The sequence below is a fragment of the Budorcas taxicolor genome, chromosome 1, assembly GCF_023091745.1.
Source record: "Budorcas taxicolor isolate Tak-1 chromosome 1, Takin1.1, whole genome shotgun sequence".
In the NCBI taxonomy this organism is placed as follows: domain Eukaryota; kingdom Metazoa; phylum Chordata; class Mammalia; order Artiodactyla; family Bovidae; genus Budorcas; species Budorcas taxicolor.
The window spans coordinates 172,356,518-172,372,558 of record NC_068910.1 but is presented as its reverse complement, the minus strand read 5'-3'; the positions used below and the strand labels follow the sequence as shown (position 1 = coordinate 172,372,558).

The 16,041-nt window shown below is 40.6% G+C and overlaps 1 protein-coding gene across 1 annotated transcript in view; it reads left to right on the top strand.

Moving 5' to 3' along the window:
* Nucleotides 1-16,041, top strand: part of IQCJ (IQ motif containing J) — a 61,879-nt gene that overhangs the window by 27,462 nt on the left and 18,376 nt on the right. The window contains 1 exon segment of the mRNA XM_052645443.1: nt 9,016-9,080. Within this exon segment, the coding sequence (XP_052501403.1) occupies nt 9,016-9,080 (65 nt within the window).

The window sequence follows — 16,041 nt, the reverse complement described above, 5'->3', positions numbered from 1 at the left end:
CCTATTAGCCATTTTTTTTTCCTCCCAAAGAAATTCACATTCAGCTGCAAGGTAACTTCCCCGTGTAAAATTTACAGGTCTGTCAGCCATAAAAAACATTAATGCATAATACATAAACAAAATGTATGTGCTTTTTGCAAAAAAAAAAAAAAAAAAAAGCCAAAGAAAAAAAGAAAGGAGTTTAGCCTCTGCTTTCCAAAGGGAGAAAACATGAATCTTGCATTTTTATTTTTGATGCCTTTTTGCCTTTAAATATATGAGATGACTGTTAATGCTCATATTCACAGCAGGGGTAGGAGGGAAGTGCAGTAAATTGTAAAGCACATTTACATTATAACAAGACCCATGGAAGCATTGTAATTCACACAGTTATTTCAACAGAGGTTTGGACTCCCTCCAATTTAATTTTCTGAAGTTGGGCTGTGCAGCTGGGTCATTCCTGGTCTAATCTGGGAAATGTATCTCTTAAGGCTGTGGATCAGAATGCCAGCCTCCCAGCTGTCACCAAGGAGCATCATTTACAGCCACTGAGGTCCGAGGGCAGAGCATCAGACTCACTCTATGTGGACACAGCAGCCTAGCTACTAGCTTCATAAATCCTGTGGCAAAGAGTAATAATCAATATTTCATGTTTAATGATGCAGAGCTAAAATTAGTATAGATTTTATGTCTTCTACTTTTCCAAATTATGCAAACATTAGTAACCCCTTTTTTAGTGCCCTTATTACACTTCCATTAAAAAAAAGGGCAATGGGCGGGTGGTGGAGGGGATTGAGGAAGCCTGGTGGTGTTTAATTGAATGATTGAATAGTCAAAAGTAATTTTGGCATTTAACTTTTGTTAAATAGCTACCCTTAGGTTAATATGAAATTATTCCCAACTCAAAAGTGATGAATGAAAGTGGTATTGGTTTTGTCACCCATAGCTACACAATGAAGTAAATTGTAGATTGTTGCTATGGGTTTTAAGTTACCTTAAATGCTCTGGGATATGCTGAGAATAAAATGGCAAGGGCATAATTCAGAAAAGTTAAAAGGTTGCTGCTTAGACACAAGTGCACTTTAGAGAGAAAGCAATTTTGAGTGAATTTCTGATTTTAAACTTGTCCAAAGAACATCCCCCGCTTGTTTAGACAGTGAAAGTGGCAGAGACAGGAAAAAACAAGTAGAGTGTTTATTATTGGTCAGGTTAAGGGGCTGACCAAGTGGCCACAGAGATGCATTTATCTAACCTCTTTGCTGTATTTTCCTGATTGTGACAGGAGAAAACCTACAGGATTAAGGTGGGAGGGGGAAGCCAGACACAAAAGAACAAAATCCAGAATCCATCATCCAGTCTAGCATTCCACACCAAAGCGACTTCAGAAGGACTCTGATGACAGAGGGAAGCATGGGCTTTGTTTGGCAAGTAGTCAGTCTACTATTCTCCCTTAGGGCAGCCTACATCTCACAGCCCCTTATAACACAGCTTTCATTTGGAGAAATGATATTAAGGAATATGGAATGCTCTATGTCCAGGTTGTACTTGAATAGCTCAACTTGCACTTTGTTGAGGGGCTTAGCCCAAATGTCAAAAAGACAGAAATTAAATTGAGCATGGCAGAAATTGTCCCCTGATCTGGTGAGTCAAACTGAGTCATAAAATTGAGCTGGGCCCTTGAGTTAGGACAACTTCTCTAATAGAGATCAGCCATCAAACAGACATGTTCTTATGTTAATGAATGTGATTAATTAATGTTAATTTAATTTGTTGGATTATATTAATGGGAAAAGAATTGCATAGATAGGACAAACAAAAGTAATCTTAGTATCCTTGAGACATGTGAGCCAGAGTCCAGGGGGACGGCAGATGACTCACTTAGAAGGATGATTTGAAGAGCTGAATTGAGTGACTATAGATTTGGGCAGGATGTAGGGAGAACCACAGAGAATGGTGAAGCATCTGGGGCTATCAACAGCTGGAAGGGCCAGAAGAAGGAAGGAGAAGGAGGGAAGAGAGGGAAAGAAATGTTTTGGAGGGACAAGAAAATGGAGCAGTTATGGGAATGTGACAAGAATGACCGTGTGAGAGAGGCCACGACCCCATAGGCGCTATGGCCTGCAGTGACTCGAGCCTGTATGGAAGGCAGTAAAAGAAGGAAGCACAGAGGAGAAATACTCCAGCTTCTCTCTTCTGTTCTCTTCTGATCTGCTGCCAGTGCCTCCCACTGCTCAAAGCCTATTCAAAGCCACAGAACCAAGGGACCTGCACGATAAAGTCTAATTTTGAGCCTCCGAGAGCATAGAAGAGAATGGAGATGATGAGTAAGTGTGTAAATGGGAAGATGCTGGTCAAGGTCCCATGTGCAGGTATGCAAGACAAGCAGACTCTGAAGATCTAATGCACAGCAGTGTACTGTACTTAACAATACTTCAGTGTAAATCTGAAAGGTGCTAATAAGGCAGATCTTAGGTATGCTCACCACCACCAAAAAAAAAAAAAAAAGAAAAAAGAAAGAAATTGGCAGGGATAGGAGGTGATAGATATGTTAATTAGCTTCATTGTGATCATTATTGTACAATGTATACATATATCAAGTATGTACCTTAAATATATACAATTTGTAACTCTCAGGTATGCCCAAGTAAAGCTGGAAAAGGTATGATGTTAAATAAAAAAGAAAGCTAAAGAACGATTAAAAAACAAACAAACAAAAGAGGTGGAGAGGCAGGGAAAAATCACCGGAGGACATGGAACATCTTGAGATTTGGAGGGAACATTAAGCCACTAAGGTTTCTTTTCATCTCATTCAGCTCAATTCATTTATTCAGCATATATTCAGTAGGCACAACCTAAATGCATCATTTGGGGAGTAGGAACCTCAAGGTGAATAAATCACCACCCCTGATTTTGAAAACCCAGTGGTGGGGGGGGTCAGGTAACGAGGTAAGGCTAAACCACGGATCACCATCACCACAGGATGCTGAGGAGACAGGGTGAGGTACCGGATCCTCTTGTTGAGTTAGGGAATGCTCTATGGAGGAGGGGAAAGTGGGGGGGGGGGGTGCTTTCTGAAGGAAGAATGAGAGTGGGCCAATAGAAGAGTTGGGGCCCAGTGTCCCCCAGTGTAAGAGAGCATGTGAGTTCAGGGTTGGGTGAAGTTTCACAGGACCAGACTTGGTGAGGGAGGGCATGAGGCAGGGCCCTCCCTGGTAAGACAAACAAGCTCTGGCTGAGATCCTGGAATCCATCTGAAAGCACCTGGGAGCCATGCTGGTTTCTAATATGAAATAACATGCTTGGATGTGAGACTGAGGCAACAAAGACTAGTGAGAGAAACCAGGGGTGGGAAAGACCAACACGTATATGTTTTTAATGGTAAATCGATGGAAAACTATCAGAGTGAAACTCCAAGCAAAGATCCATGGAATAAGCCAGTTTCTTTGTCCATCTCCCAGAAAACAAGGATACGGTGTGGAACTTGCAGGCCAATTGAGCTGAAGTGTTTTTGTATAGTTAGCTTAAATGACCAAATGATGAAATCAATCCTCCAAATTGTCAGCAGAGCAGCTGTTCAGAAAGCTCTTGTTAGTCGTTGACCTTATGTTTAATATGATTTCCTAGAATGTGGACAGTCAGATTGAATAAAGGGCTGCACCAAAGCCTTCCTTCTCCCTCCCCAAAACTCCCTGCAATGAAAAAACCAAAGGAAAGAGAGTGGCGGGCCCCAAGTGCAGAAACCTGTTCCTTCCTGCCCCACAGATGCCCAGGGAAAAAGAAAAGAAACCCACAGGCACATGCAGGAGAAGAAAGTGCCAGGACCACCACAACACAGTCTCTTTCCTAATCCTGAAACAGGTGGGAAACAAGGAAAAGTTCAGGGCCTAAAAATCCACCTCTGGTTTTCAAGAACTAAGGATCCTTATCCAACCTATTTCCTCTCTGTATAACAGTGGCTTTAAGCCTGACCTTTTCTATGACCTGGATTTATTGCTCTGGTCGCTGGAGGTGGGGTGGGATTTGCTGAAGGATTAGTTGGGAGGAGTGGAGGGTTGGGAGAAAATAGAGAGTAGAGGGGGCTTCCCAGGTAGTGCTAGGGATAAAGAATCTGCCTGCCAGTGCAGGAGCTGCAGGAGCCATGGCTTCAATCCCTGAGTCAGAAAGATCCCCCAGAGTAGGAAATGGCAACCCGCTCCATTATTTTTGCCTGGACAATTTTGTGGGCAGAGGAGTCTGTCAGGCTACATTCCATGGGGTCACAATGAGTTGGATAAAACTGAGTGACTGACAGTGAGAGAGCAGAGGTGGAGACTTACTCTTAGGAACCAGAGTCTAGAAACCAGAGTCTGTAGGGTTGAAGGGTAAGTTTTACCTTGAAAATAAAATGTGTAAGAGTGAAAAGGATGCTGTGTCTCTCTTTGTCTACCCTTTAGTCATTTCCATCTTCATAGCCATTCACCATATATAGCTGCCTATGTATCAATATGATGCTGAGGGAATTAAGCCAGATACAAAAGAATAGACAAATATATGTGAAATTCTAGTACAGACAAAAGTAACCTATGGTGAGCATCTATGCCCTAATAAAAATTAATTAAAAAATTAATTTATGGTGATAAAAATCAGAACAGGAGTGCCTTTGGGAGAGGGGAATTGATTGAACAGGGACACGAAGAAACCTTCAGGAGTGAAGTAAATGTTCTGTATTTCATTTGGGGTGGTAATTCTACCAACGTATGCATTTGTCAAAACTCGTTGTGCTGTACACTTATGATGTGTGCTTTTTGCTCACTTAAAAAAGCAAATCCAAATGCTCAATGGTCGTGCTGGTTGATATAAGGAGAAGTGAATGAAGAGGGCTAACTTGGGAAGCAGGGAGATAGGAGATTCTCACAGTTGCCTTAGACCAGACTGAGGAGTAGTGGTCAATTTCTGGATATATTTTGAACTTGGGACCCACATAATTAGCTGATTGATTGACCATGGATTGAGAGAGGAAGGAAGGAGTAGAGGCTGACTTCTAGGTTTTAGGAGTCATATTGCTGCATGTCTAGGTGAATATTGATGTCTTTTGTTAAAATGAGGAAGAAGTGGTGAAGCAGGAGGTTTGGGTGGGAGGGTCTAGACAGTGAAAGCAAGACTTTGGTTTCAACTGGAGATGCCTGTCAGCCAGCCACACAGAACTCCCAGGAAGGCAGGTGGATGTGTCAGATGGCATTTAGAGGAGAGGTCAGGTGCAAGCACAGATTTAAAGCTAAGGACTGGATAAGACCTCCTGAGGAGAGAAGATAGATGAGAAGGACCAGAGCCCTTGGACAGGCTGCTGGTGTGTTTCCAGAAGAGTGAGGTTTTATAGGATGAAGAGGATCTGGGAACAGCAGGGAGGAGCAAAAATGGCCCTATCCCTCCTCCAGAGTGTATTGTATATAGCACATGGGGAGGAGATGGCCACCTCTACAGAGGACTGCAGAGGAGACAGGGTGCTCAGGATCAGCCAGGTTTAGATAATTAAGGGAATGTTCAAAGAAACTGAGGAGATAGAGGATTTTAATGATGATGGACTGTGAGTTGCAAAGGGTTCAGTGGAAAGACTGGAGGGACTGGGGAGAGTTAGGTGACTGGGTCAAATGTGGGGTTGTACAGTAGGGTAAGAAGTTAAAGAAAATGGGTAATTCACCACATTAACAAATTGAAAAATAAAAGCCATATGATTATCTCAATAGATGCAGAGAAGGCCTTTGACAAAATTCAACATCCATTTATGATAGAAACTCTCCAGAAAGCAGGAATAGAAGGAACATACCTCAACATAATAACAGCTATATATGACAAACACACAGCAAACATTATCCTCAATGGTGAAAAGTTGAAAGCATTTCCCCTAAAGTCAGGAACAAGACAAGGGTGCCCACTTTCACCACTACTATTCAACATAGTTCTGGAAGTTTTGGCCACAGCAATCAGAGCAGAAAAAGAAATAAAAGGAATCCAAATTGGAAAAGAAGAAGTAAAACTCTCACTGTTTGCAGATGACATGATCCTCTACATAGAAAACCCTGAAGACTCCACCAGAAAATTACTAGAGCTAATCAGTGAATATAGTAAAGTTGCAGGATATAAAATCAACACACAGAAATCCCTTGCATTCCTATACACTAATAAGGAGAAAGTAGAAAAACAAATTAAGGAAACAATTCCATTCACCATTGCAACGAAAAGAATAAAATACTTAGGAATATATCTACCTAAGGAAACTAAAGACCTATATATAGAAAACTATAAAACACTGGTGAAAGAAATCAAAGAGGACACTAATAGATGGAGAAATATACCGTGTTCATGGATTGGAAGAATCAATATAGTGAAAATGAGTATACGAACAAAAGCAATCTACAGATTCAGTGCAATCCCTATCAAGCTACCAGCGGTATTTTTCACAGAACTAGAACAAATAATTTCAAGATCTGTATGGAAATACAAAAAACCTCAAATAGCCAAAGCAATCTTGAGAAAGAAGAATGGAACTGGAGGAATCAACTTGCCTGACTTCAGGCTCTACTACAAAGCCACAGTCATCAAGACAGTATGGTACTGGCACAAAGATAGAAATATAGATCAATGGAACAAAATAGAAAGCCCAGAGATAAATCCACACACATATGGACACCTTATCTTTGACAAAGGAGGTAAGAATATACAATGGAGTAAAGACAATCTCTTTAACAAGTAATGCTGGGAAAACTGGTCAACCACTTGTAAAAAAATGAAATTAGATCACTTTCTAACACCATACACAAAAATAAACTCAAAATGGATTAAAGATCTAAACGTAAGACCAGAAACTATAAAACTCCTAGAGGAGAACATAGGCAAAACACTCTCCAACATAAATCACAGCAGGATCCTCTATGATCCACCCCCCAGAATTCTGGAAATAAAAGCAAAAATAAACAAATGGGATCTAATTAAAATTAAAAGCTTCTGCACAACAAAGGAAAATATAAGCAAGGTGAAAAGACAGCCTTCTGAATGGGAGAAAATAATAGCAAATGAAGCAACTGACAAACAACTAATCTCAAAAATATACAAGCAACTCCTGCAGCTCAATTCCAGAAAAATAAATGACCCAATCAAAAAATGGGCCAAAGAACTAAATAGGCATTTCTCCAAAGAAGACATACGGATGGCTAACAAACACATGAAAAGATGCTCAACATCACTCATTATTAGAGAAATGCAAATCAAAACCACAATGAGGTACCACTTCACACCAGTCAGAATGGCTGAAATCCAAAAGTCTGCAAGCAATAAATGCTGGAGAGGGTGTGGAGAAAAGGGAACCCTCTTACACTGTTGGGGGGAATGCAAACTAGTACAGCCACTATGGAGAACAGTGTGGAGATTCCTTAAAAAGTTGCAAATAGAACTGCCTTATGACCCAGCAATCCCACTGCTGGGCATACACACTGAGGAAACCAGAATAGAAAGAGACACATGTACCCCAATGTTCATTGCAGCACTGTTTATAATAGCCAGGACTTGGAAACAACCTAGATGTCCATCAGCAGATGAATGGATAAGAAAGCTGTGGTACATATACACAATGGAGTATTACTCAGCCATTAAAAAGAATACATTTGAATCAGTTCTAATGAGATGGATGAAACTGGAGCCAATTATACAGAATGAAGTAAGCCAGAAAGAAAAACACCAATACAGTATACTGACACATACATATGGAATTTAGAAAGATGGTAATGATGACCCTGTATGCAAGACAGCAAAAGAGACACAGATGTGTAGAGCAGACTTTTGGACTCTGAGGGAGAGGGAGAGGGTGAGATGATCCGGGAGAATGGCATTGAAACGTGTATACTATCATGTAGGAAATGAATTGCCAATTTATGTCCGATGCAGGATACAGGATGCTTGGGGCTGGTGCATGGGGATGACCCAGAGAGATGTTATGGGGAGGGAGGTGGGAGGGGGGTTCATATTTGGGAACACATGTACATCCATGGTGGATTCATGTCAATGTATGGCAAAACCAATACAGCATTGTAGAGTAAAATAAAGTAAAAAGAAAAAAAAAATGAAGCTAGAGAAACAACAACCAAAAAAAAATTAAAAATAAAGAAAGAAAATGGGTAACTGAGGAGACTCAGATGGCTGATGGGTTGGAAACATGTTGGGACTAGTCTTGATGGTCTTTCAGAGGTGAATGAGTGGTTAGTGCATACTGGGGCTTCCTCTTGGCATTTCAGCCATTTGTGGTGATGAGACAAGCAGGTTGATCTCAAGGAACTGTGGTCTTCCCAGGTCCAGACTTCTGTGCATGCCTACGTGCTAAGTCTCCTCAGTCATGTCCGGCTCTTTGTGACCCTATGAACTGTAGCTCTCTGTGGGCCTTCCTTAAATCCTGCTGTGACTGAAAACAAGTCTGGAGACAGGCAGTCTCACCAGGAACCTGGGCTGACTTCTGTCTCATCCCTGAAGCAATCGCTGCGGCTGAGGGAATGGGATTACTGAGACTGGATGCCTGAAATTCAGGGAAGGAGTGTGTGCATGTGTTTGCATGTGTGTGTGTGTGTGTGTGTGTGTGTGTGTGTGTGTGTGTGTGTCTGAGCACTGGGGCTGAGGTAACCAAGAGTTACCAAGAGACAAGAGATGGTGTTTGCTAAATGGTCAAACCCATTCCACCTTCCTTAGAGCCCCTCGCCCAGCAACCAGCAAACATAATACTGTTGATAAGAGTAAATTTGGGAGGTATGTGGGTGGATCTGTATGAACATATTGCCACTCTGGAAAAATAACAGGAGGCATTATCTTTAGCGGTTAAAAAAAATATCATACGATGTAAGTGGAAGAACTGTATTTTAATCTGATCAAGGATAAAATTGTATGTGAAACACTCACCCATTGCAAAGTCCAGAACTTCATAACAGTGATTATATCAATTTTGGTAGCAATGTTCCTGAAATATTACCCAAAAGTACATGGAGTCAACTTATAAGACTTTTTTTTTCTTTTTTATAGGAAGAATTGAAAAGATTGCAGAACCCCTTGAAACAAGTTAATGATGGAAAGTATTTACTTGAAAAGTAAGTAAAAATACTAAAGTTGAAATGCTGGCATTAAAAAGAAAAACTATTCACAAGGCAAAAATTAGGTTATTATTTGATCAGGACCCAGAAATGTGGCTCATTTGAGATATAGTCAAACAGACTTATGGCTACTTGAGCTACAGTACACAGACTGTACTGATTAACAGAGTGACATGATTCCTGGAGATGTATCTGATGGTATGTCTGAGGGCTTGAAACTTAACCCTCCTCTATCTTTGGCTTTTAATCAGGGATGTGTAGAGAAGGAAGTCATAAAATTTGTAAAAACACAAGGGTAACACCAAGACTGATAGAATGACCATTCAAAATAATACTGCAGAGTGGCACAAAATTGAGCTGGAATTAAAAGCAGAATGAAAGAGATGAAATTGAACAGAGATTAAAAGTACAGTCTTTTATTTAGATTTTAAAGAAAATTGTACAATTAGAGCTTATAAAAGACATATTCTGACTTCTGTGTCAGTGAATGCTTAGAGGTTTTATCTGACATTAACACGAGATCATGATTTTATATGGCTTCCAAAAGTATCACCATAATAGTCTGAGTAGTAGGTATATACTATCAAGATAAAAGAAGAAAAAAGTGAGCTATCATTAATTGAGCATTTACAGTGTACTTGGTACGAGTGGAAGCTTATGGATGTTTCCTCAGCAAACTCTGATGCTGACCTTTCAATATTATTATTTCCATTTTACCCATAAGAAAAGAGACCCAGGGAACTTTCAGCACTTGTCTAAGGACACTCAGCTGAGAGTGGTGAGGATGAGAATGAAAGTCGGGTTCAGTGCCACCAGAGCCCATGCTGGTAACCAGTAAGTCCCATGTCATTGTTGTTATTCAGTCACTAAATCCTGTCTGACTCTGCAACCTCACGGACTCATGGACTATAGCACACCAGGCTCCTCTGTCCTCCACTATATCCTGGATTTTGCTCAAATTCATGTCCATTGGGTCAGTGATGCTATTGATACCTAACTGTCTCATCCTCTTCTGCTCCATTCTCCTTTTGTCTTCAAAGGGAGTCCCATGGCCAGGTCCATGTGGGGGTCACCACATTTTTCTCTGGGTACCACATTTAAAAAACATATTGACATCCCCAAGAGCATCAAAGAGTTAAAACTGTGAGGGTTCTGGAACCACATAAAACTACTGCAAAGAGTTGAGGATGTGTAGCTTGGAGAAAAGAGATCTTGGAGGGGACATATGCTGCTGCTAAGTCGCTTCAGTCATGTCTGACTCTGTGCGACCCCAGAGAAGGCAGCCCACTAGGCTCCCCCGTCCCTGGGATTCTCCAGGCAAGAACACTGGAGTAGGTTGCCATTTCCTTCTCCAGTGCATGAAAGTGAAAAGTGAAAGTGAAGTCGCTCAGTTGTGTCCGACTCTTAGTGACCCCATAGACTGCAGCCTACCAGGCTCCTCCGTCTACGGAATTTGCCAGGCATGAGTACTGGAGTGGATTGCCATTGCCTTCTCCTAGGGGACATATACCTATACTTAAACATTTGAAGAAATTTTCCTATAAAAGAGGGACTACATTGTTTTTCTTGTTTTAGAAAGCAGAACAAGGATTAATGAGCAGGATATATGGAGCAATAGGTGGTGACACAGAAAAAAGAATGAATTTAGTAAAAATTCAGCCTGCTCAACAGAGAGCACTTTTTTTGTTAAGCAGTGAGGTAATAGACACTGGAAGTGCCTAAGAAGAGTGCACATGGCCATCTGAGATGCTGTTGAAAACATTTCTGCACATTGGAAAACCTTGATTTGATTCCTCTTTCTGCTTTTTCCTGGCTTTATGAGTCTGCACAAATTACTTAATCATCCTGAGCCCATTTCCCCATCTTTGAAAATGAAGCTAAGAATGCTGGCTTGACAGTCTTATTGAGCACATGAAATGTGGCACCCATGATAGCATGGTGCCTTCAGTATCAGCTCCTTTCCCAGCCATCTGGGGGCTGTTTGAATTAGCCAGCCTCTCAGGTTCATAGCCATCCCATGGCAATTCTAAGAATTCTCCATGATACCACTTGAAGAACAGTTTATTTGATCAAATAAAGATGCTGACTTATCTATGGATTTGATTTATCTTTGTTATGCAGGTTCTCATTAATTTGGGTAAATAAGAATAAAATAGTTTGATTTTCCTCTTCTCCCTCATCACCATCATCACTACTTATTTGTAAACAATAATAACTGAAGACTTTTTGGCTGAAACTAGAAAGAAGATTTTTCTTCTATGGAGATTAATTAGTATAATAATGACATTAAATCAGTGGTTCTTCATCCTGGCTACACTTCGAATCACCAGGGAGTTTAATAGAAATACCAGCCCAGACAAGTCAAATATGAATCCCTGGGGCTGAGGTCCAAGAATCAGTATATTTTGAAAGCTTCCTTGGTGTGATACTAATGAGGATCTGGGGTTGAGAACCAGTGGTCTACATATATTTTAGAATTTTTTTTTTAATTATTCAATAATCTCATTTAGCTTAATTCTCTGAGGATACACTTTCTCTGTGATGTTCAGCTCAGCTCGTTTACTTTTTAAATCTGACTATACTGTTTTGTCATTATTGATTTTAATGTGGGAAGTGAACTCTAGCAGTTTTTTTCTGCTAATTGACCACAACTCTGTATCAAACCCCTGGCTAACACCAGCATGTATCTTTCCCAGCATATCTCTCAGGAAGATATGCGAAGACTAGTGGTCAATATGTGGACTTCTGCCTCCTTGCCCTCCCTCTGTTTTTCTCTCGAATTATCTAGAAATCCAAGAAAGCTAAAAGCTTCTGAAAATGGCCAATCTGTTTTGTACGCTTGTATTCCCCAGTCATGATTGAGGAATTCGAGGGATGGGATTCAGAGTCTTCTCTCAAAACACATAGGCCTGCGGGGCAAGCTTCTCTTTCATGCTTGCCCTAACCGCTCTGTCCACTTGCCTGGAATTCTGGTCCATTTCAGGGCCACACTGTGTCCTTGAAAGCTGTCAAATTTGATTGAGAAATTGGGGTACTTTGAGCGAGCAGATTAGGCATTTCATTATGGCTGTAGCTGACTTGGGTGCTGATGTAGATCATCTCAGCTACTTGAAATGACCATAAGTTAAGCGATAGTGGTGTCATGGCAGTTGATCTGTTATTCCCCCTTGGAACATTACATTTATTCTAAATGCTCAACAGGATTTTGTGGTAGACAGTTGGTAGGAAGGGAGGGGAGGCTGCAACTCTATTCTGCTGTTGCTGCTGCTGCTGCTGCTGCTAAGTCACTTCAGTCATGTCTGACTCTGTGTGACCCCATAGACAGCAGCCCACCAGGCTCCCCTGTCCCTGGGATTCTCCAGGCAAGAACGCTGGAGTAGGTTGCCATTTCCTTCTCCAAGGCAACTCTATTCTACTTGAGACCATATGCAGGAGCTTTGGGTGCATTTTTCTGTCTGTCTGTCTGTCTGTCTTTCTCTCAGTGAAGTTTGGCATATTCCCTTAAACAGAGAAGAGCAACTACTAAGGCCATTAATCAGGAAGAAGGCTGCTTGTGACTCTGTTGTTTTTGAAAATCATTTATTAACTTAAGACCTTAGTTTGAGTGCTATTTTTTGTAAATATTGAACCAGGCTGGGTGCGAGAGTAGGAAATTCATGATTGCAAGTCACACAGTCTTCTGACATACTAATATAATCATTTTATTGTGCTGTGCTTAGTCAGTCAGTCGTGTCTGACTCTTTGTGACTCCATCCATAGACTGTAGCCCACCAGGCTGCTCTGTCCATGAGATTCTCCAGGCAAGAGTACTGGAGTGGATTGCCATGCCCTCCTCCAGGGGATCTTCCCAACCCAAAGATCGAACCCAGGTCTTCCACATTGCAGGCGGATTCTTTACTGTCTGAGCCAGCAGTAAAGTCCAAGAATACTGGAGCAGCTAGCATATCTCATCTCCAGGGGAACTTCCTGACCCAAAAATCGAACCAGGGTATTCTGCATTGCGGGAGGATTCTTTATCAGCTGAGCTACCTGGGAATCCCCAATCACTTTATTACCCACTGGCAATTATTGATAGAATGAACTAAAGTTATTTAGTTTAAACCTATTGGTGTTTGTAGTGTATCACTTCCTGAGGATGTATAAATTAACAAACATTAACAAATTTGCTAATATTATAAAAAATGTTCTCATTATGGACTTGAGCCTTGTCTTTGGTTGCTGTGTATAGCAACAGGTCCCACAATACATCATGTATATCTTTATTGCCCAAATTGTTAATCTCTTATTGTAATAATACAATATTTTAAAGTATCCTTTTTACAAGGCCGTTGTTCCCACAAGACCATAGAATTATAAAAATAAGGCTTCTCATGCCTACCACCACTGGCTTAGGTCTCTGTGGTGTCCTTTAATAACATCTGTCACATTTTTAGTTACTTTTTCAATATATATCTCCTAAACTGTAAGAACAGTAACCATGTCTAATCTTTTCATCATTGTGTCCCCACGTTTTGCATCGTTCATGGCACAGAGGAGACATTTATTATATCTTTAAATGAGCAAATAAAGTTAATAATGGACCCCGAATACCAGTGGCACAGACCAGACAAGGGTGTTTTTTCCCTTGCCCCTGGGCATTCCACTTGAGCAACCACAGCACTATGTTGGGCTGTTGGCAGCATGCAGTGGCCATATCTAATCTACCATGTTTTCCCCATCACTTGGGTATTCCTCTCTCAAGAGGAGAAAATACATTCGTTATTCTAATGATGTCTCTGCACAAATTTTTTTTCTTATCCTTTTCTCTTCTTTACTGTAACTATAATCCTGGTCTTTATTATCTGGCCAATTTGAATACCCAACTAAATGATTGCCTTCATTCTCCTTGCTCACTCCCACCACAAGCCATTCTAAAACATCCCATTCATCTCATTTTCCTGCTTCAAGTTCTTTGTTTCCCTGTAGCAACATTTTTCAAACTGTAGATCACAATCCGCTGATGATTTGTTAAACTGATTTGTTGATCACCGTTGACCTTTCAAAAAATCTGAAATATAATTTAAAAATATCAGAGTACATTTTATGTAGTTGGAGAATTCATAATTCCTGAAACTTTCATTTCAGTTTTAAACACACAGACACATACCGATACACCCATTACCACATGATTAGATGTCAACTATTTTATGGTAACCACAGTCAGTAGAAGTTTAGTAAAGTCTGATATTAAAATCTTCAAAATGGTACTTTGTAGTGGCGAGACTTGAGTTTTAATGGGATTTCTGTTGACTTGCACATAACCTCTCTGAGCTTCAGATTTCTCACCTCTATGCTATGGAAAATAGTGCTTGACTAATAGAGGCCACTGGGAGAACTAAATGAGATAATACATGCAAAATGTCACAACAGTGTTTTGTACACATTGTGTGACCAGTGACTATTAGTTTCCTGCTTATAGAAACTTATTTCCTTTTATATTCCAACTTGTATTGTCCCCTTCCACAATATTTTTTTGTTGTTCAAAAATAGCCTGAACATTTCACTTCTACTCTTTTTTTCCAAAGAACATAGGTCACTTTCCCCCCCCCCCCCCATAGGTCACTTTTATAATCATTTAACAATGGCACTTCAAACCATTTCAATGAAAGAATACATTCATTTGTTTAGTTTGATGCTCACAGTCATGGAAATAAATTGCCATCAGAGGTCCCAATAATGTCGGTAGAGTCACTTTCAATGAATCATTTTGCTGTCCCAATAAAGTCACAGGTGAACAAGATCCTTTAGGTGGTGTAGAAAGATACTGGATCTAATTGGGTCCAACCAATAGCTGCATCCCAGATCCCCTTACCTGAGTGGCAAGGCCAGGTAAACAGCTTCCTGCCCTCCTCTCCCTTTTCTCACACTTTCAGAATGGGACCTCAGTGGGATTTAGTCCTGCCTGGGCCTGCCTAGGTTGTGTTTCTGAAATCAATGACCTAATTTTTTAATTGATACTTAGTTAATTCACAATATTATATTAATTTCAGGTGTGCAACATAATGATTTACAATTCTATAGATTATAGCATCCGGTCCCATCACTTCATGGGAAATAGATGGGGAATCAGTGGAAACAGTGTCAGACTTTATTTTTTGGGGCTCCAAAATCACTGCAGATGGTGACTGCAGCCATGAATTTAAAAGATGCTTACTCCTTGGAAGAAAAGTTAGGACCAACCTAGATAGCATATTCAAAAGCAGAGACATTACTTTGCTGACTAAGGTCCGTCTAGTCAAGGCTATGGTTTTTCTAGTAGTCATGTATGGATGTGAGAGTTGGACTGTGAAGAAGTATGAGCACCAAAGAATTGATGCTTTTGAACTGTGGTGTTGGAGAAGACTCTTGAGGATCCCTTGGACTGCAAGGAGATCCAACCAATCCATTCTGAAGGAGATCAGTTGTGGGATTTTTTTGGAAGGAATGATGCTAAAGCTGAAAGTCCAGTACTTTGGCCACCTCATGCAAAGAGCTGACTCATTGGAAAAGACTTTGATGCTGGGAGGGATTGGGGGCAGGAGGAGAAGGGGACGACAGAGGATGAGATGGCTGGATGGCATCACTGACTCAATGAACGTGAATCTGAGTGAACTCCGGAAGTTAGTGTTGGACAGGGAGGCCTGGCGTGCTGCGATTCATGGGTTGCAAAGAGTGGGACATGACTGAGCGACTGAACTGAACTGAAAGTCATTATAAAATATTGTCTATATTCCTTGTGCTGTACAATATATTCTTGTAGCTTATTTACTTCATACATATTAAGAGTATTACCTTGTAATACTCTGCTTCTGCTTTGTTATATCCACTCATGTGTTTTATGTTTTAGATTCAGCATCTAAGTGATAACATACAGTATATCTTTGTCTGACTTATTCATTAAGCATAATACCCTCCAGGTCCATCCATGTTGCTGCAAAGG